The 4,586-nt window shown below is 43.6% G+C and overlaps 1 protein-coding gene and 1 long non-coding RNA gene across 9 annotated transcripts in view; one reads left to right on the top strand and one right to left on the bottom strand.

The window, feature by feature from the left end:
• Nucleotides 1-2,941: 2,941 nt before the first annotated feature.
• CLTCL1 (clathrin heavy chain like 1) overlaps nt 2,942-4,586 on the bottom strand; it is a 53,784-nt gene continuing 52,139 nt past the window's right edge. For 4 of the 7 annotated variants that reach the window (XM_019506924.1, XM_019506925.1, XM_019506926.1 and 1 more), the window contains one exon: nt 4,124-4,334. In XM_019506924.1, coding sequence (XP_019362469.1) covers nt 4,219-4,334 — 116 coding nt within the window. In that variant the 3' untranslated portion in view covers nt 4,124-4,218. Of the gene's footprint in view, nt 4,335-4,586 lie in introns of all 7 variants that reach the window. The other 3 variants (XM_019506922.1, XM_019506923.1, XM_019506928.1) reach the window with 2 other exon arrangements.
• The window catches only part of LOC109290425, an 18,032-nt gene continuing 17,474 nt past the window's right edge, over nt 4,029-4,586 (top strand). Inside the window, exon 1 of one of the 2 annotated variants that reach the window (XR_002095591.1) lies at nt 4,029-4,102. This is a non-coding gene — a long non-coding RNA (uncharacterized LOC109290425). The remainder of the gene's footprint in view (nt 4,103-4,586) is intronic. The other variant, XR_002095592.1, reaches the window with a different exon arrangement.

Consider the following 4,586-nt stretch of genomic DNA (forward strand, 5'->3'; position numbering starts at 1 on the left):
TCTTTGTAAGTAGGGAGTCTAGAAGTGTGGCACACACAACTCAGTAAAGCCCTTACCTCACTGTGTTTTAAAATAGGGGTGCACTGATAAAGAATACTTGTGCCGATACCAACAACTGATTATTAACAAGCCATATCAGCCAATACCAGTCCAATTGCCAATATATAGCCCAGCAGCTTGAAGAGTAGCATCGGGCTGGTAAGTCTGTTGGGTGTGGGGAAGTTAAGGGGTGTGGGAGGGCACAAATCAAGGCCTCTGTCATGAGGGAGGGAGTGGGACTGGGGCAGGGCAGAACTGCCAGCAGCTTGTCCAGGGAGTGTAGGGGGGCTCCTACCACTGTGTGTACCCCTGACAAAATATAGGGAGCATTTCTCCCAGATCTGTGTGGGGCAATGGTAGGCTGCAACTGCTGGCTGAAGTGGTACCAGGGGCTGGGCCAGGGCTGTGGGGGACACATGGCAGTACTGGGAAGGGAACTATAGGGTGGCTACAGTGAGTTCTGGGGTGGCCATAATCCCCCCTCCCACATAGATGGCACTGAGAGCAGGGCTACCTCAAATGCAGCTCTGGCCAAGCCCCCCTCCTAGGAAGAGCTTAGTGCCACCCCTAGCACACACAGAGGCAGCCTGCCTTTGTGCCCTCTGCAGATCCAGGGGGCATAACCCTTGTACCTCCCCCCAGGATGTGCAGTGGTAGGAGCCCCTCCCCCAAAGACAAGCTGCTCATGACTGCTGCCCCAGCCCACTCTTCCCCCTCAGAGCTACTAGCCTGAAGCTGCTCTCTCCAAGCTTCCAGGGTAGCTGCATACTATCACAGTAAATGTGGTGTGTATCAGCCACATCAGGCAAAAAAAAAAAAAAAAAAAAGCCAACTGCCAATAATGTCACTTTTTCCTTTTTTTGGTGCCAATACAGCATGGACCAATGTACTGGTGCACCTCTAGCTTTCAACAATGCTTTAGTTTTCCCCACAGCTTAGAGAACTGCAGTAGTGAGAAGGTACAGGTAGTGAATTAGGAGCTATGCAGTAGGTAAGCTAGTTGAAATAACATTGTCTAGGCTGTTAGAAGCTCCTGAGTCCAAGAGATGTAGTCCAGTTCAGTTGCCTTTCAAAAACTAGGGAATAAAGGTCCATTTATTCCAAGTCAGGTATAAGTGTAGTACATACACCTATATTCACTGATCCAGGAAAAATATACATAGGGCCCACATGTAAGAGGAAAGACCAAATGATTTAAGCAATGGACTTAAAAGCTCGCTGGTACCAGAATTGCTTAGAGAACTGAATTTGGATAAATCTAAATATGAAGTTTACCACTGGTTGCAAAAAGCATTTGCTTTCTAAATAGTATTGTCAGGTACTATACTCCACCCCCCCCACACCCCTGAAAGATTTGAGTCTTCAAAAGATAGGGCCAGACAAGTTTGGGGGGGTTTTGGTTTTGCATGCATTTAAGCTTGTTGTGTGCAGTAGCTAGTTCATGGCCTTGCACTTTGTCCAAATGTTTCATGTTCAGCACAGCAGGTGCTTCCAAGTCTTATGCCAAGTATAGTGAGGCCACTCTTCTCATAAGTGCTGTGTAAGACAGGATACATATAGGCTTCATACTCTTTTCTCCTCCCTCCCCTGTCATGTTTGTGATGCCTTTTGAAGCATTAATTAATCCACATTTTAAGAGGTGGAGAGTAAAGTCTCACAAGGAAATTAATCTTCCAGGAAGTTTAGCAGGACAGAGCTTAAAAAATTTCAAAGCTAGTTAAGGCTTAAGTAAGAATGTGTTCAGAGAGCAGGTGCACAGTACTGAAGCATTTCCTCATATAGAGGACATCCTTTCCCCCACAGCCTCCATTTTAAAATTCTTCCCTCCCATGGCTAGTTAAGCCTCCACGGAGTCTTACTGTGGATAAGTTGAAAACAAAGAGACTATTAGAGTTGGGCAAAGTACAACAGTTAGCTTAGTTCTAGCTCAGTTTAAGTTGTTCCTGCAAATCTACCAAGCAGCTCACCACAAGATCAGTACAAGGAGTTTCTAGACCCAAACCCCTACCTGCCCAGAGTTCAAAGAGCCAGCTTCCACAAGACTTGCAGAGGAGCTAAAGTGCTTCTTACATACCACAAGAATGCCTAGTCACCCACCTCACAGGCTTATATAAAATCTTGCTATATGCTCAAGTGTTGCTCCAGCTGAGGAGACCCCCTACAATTTTAAGTATCAAAGAACCATGTTGTGCCTGTACCAGAGATCCAATTGTAAATACACGCCCCACTTCAGTATTTGGTCTTCACCCTTAGCTCCAATCCACAAAATCCACTAGGTAACAAAATGTGCTCCATTTTAATCTAGAGCACCTACAAAGTATAAAGGCAATAGGTGTACATGTGCCACTAGCTGCTACACCTGCCAAATTTCTGTAGTTTCCAAGGCTGGTCAAGATTTTGATTTCCTTCGAAAAAGGAAATAAAAAGGAACATGTAAGCTGTACTTCTATAGATGGTTTCCAAGTAAGGCAGGGGAGGAAACAGGATTTGAGAATGGTAACAGCGAAATACACACTATAAGAATTCCCACTTTGGCACAAAAGAGAGTAGTGAATGTAAGCCAGTGTGGTAGGAGCAGGAAAAAGTCAGCCATCTGAAATCCATTTGAAAAATTTCTTTTAGCATTGAAAAAAGGGGGGAGGTTTAAGCCACATTCACATGCTGCTTTTGCTCAAGTTTCTCACATTTCTGCAGGACACTGACTTTGCACACAAACTGTCCAGCTTGCATCTTAGTCCATACATGACACCTTGCTTCTGAAGCTGCTCAGAGAGCACTCAATTGGATATTCCACCTGACAAAACATCTAGGGGAGAACAATGAGTCAAACACTAGGTTCTCCTTAGAAATTTGCTCCTCACCAAGAAAAAAAAAGTAGAGTCAAGACTAAGACCACTCAGTGGACATTGCAGTTTTACATTTATAATTGAACTTTTATAATATTCATGATTAGCACAAGATTCATAACCATAAATTATACATTGTTATCTATTTCAGTACATAAAACGTTAATGATACATGTATTTGGAGAGTGGCACAAGTTAATAATACATCCCTGTTGGCATTCTCAAAACAAAGTGTGCGCGCATGTGGGGTGGACATGCCAGTTATATTACTGCAGCATAGCAAAACCAAGAGTCATTGAGTACTGTCAGTTCAGATAGCACCCCATGCAGAGTCAGGAGTCAGAATCCATGTGACAAGGTGTGGCAGGAAGACAACCCTAGAATCAGAATTAAAAAAAAAAAAAAGGTGCAAGACCAGGATTACGTCCTTCCCCATTACTTCAAAAATATGTTTTTAGCAATAATGTCCCTCCCCCCATCCCACCACTGTGCTCTTTGAATCTTCATTACCTTTGCATATACTCTAGTACTTTGGCAGCCCATGCACACACGCGCACACTCCTGCTATTTTCCATTTGCCATACATATAGCTGAGGTTTCCTTTTGTACCATTTAACGTCAATAAGTAACATGCTCTCCTGTCATTAGGCAAAACAGCTTCTGGGAAGCGTTTACTCTGGTACAGATTTATTCTGTTTAGTCAAAGTCTCAAGACCTACTCCAAAAGAACAAACCTATTCTGCACCCGACAATTTAGCAAGAAGAACTTTTCCCAGTATTTGTCTACATTTCCAAGCCATCTTAAATATTAGAAATTTTTTTTTTTTTTTTTTGCACACAGCATGGCAAAACAGAACGGGGCAGTCAGGTTTAGACAAAATTTCTAGCAGTCTCTCAGCAAGAAGATGCCAAGTTGAATTCAAACATCCTGGCTACTCAATAAGTAGCTTTGAATTAAAGCTTTAACGACTTGGTGCCAGGCAACTGCCAGCAATGGGCTTCACAACAAGGAAAATGTGCTCCTACTTCTCCCTGGCCTCAAGCAGTTATTGCTATGCATTGAGTTTTAGTGAAGTAGTGCCTTGACTTCAGACAGTCTTGCAATGTAGTTAACTAAAGCTGCCTTTCAGAGGTTGAAATGTAACCGGACAATAGCAATAAATAACAGCAACAGGCATCCTCTGGAAGACTCGTCACCGAGCAGGGCAGCAAAAAAAGTAGCGTTTGGCCAGAGGATCATCTGTGCCTTTAGGACCATCATATGCTTCCTGGAGAAAAAAAGTCAGAGGGACGGGAAGGGAGAGAACCCAGCGAAGGTCTGTCAGAGAACTAGTTACATATTGAAGCCGTAAACAGGTGGCTGAGTGAATCCTGGTGCTGTGTATCCATAAGGGAAGTTTGCCTGGGGAGGTACTGCATTTGGCCCTGCTGTTAGCATCAGCTGCTGGCCTGATGGAGGGAAGAAAAATAGGAGTATATTAGTTTGAAAAAACAAACAAAAACAACCCTACACAAAATATTTGCTAGTCCCTGCAATACTGTTCTATAAAGGAGTGAAGATGCGATGATTCTGCCTCCTCAAAAAAAGGAGACAAGCTATTTGGAAGAGTTAGCCAGACCCAAAAACCCTACACAGGAGGATTGAGTCTTTGCCATTCAGTCTGCTCTGCACCGTGAAGAGGCAAATACATGCTAAAAAAA

The sequence above is a fragment of the Gavialis gangeticus genome, unplaced genomic scaffold (genome assembly GCF_001723915.1).
Source record: "Gavialis gangeticus isolate Ggan-Ray unplaced genomic scaffold, GavGan_comp1, whole genome shotgun sequence".
Taxonomy (NCBI): domain Eukaryota; kingdom Metazoa; phylum Chordata; order Crocodylia; family Gavialidae; genus Gavialis; species Gavialis gangeticus.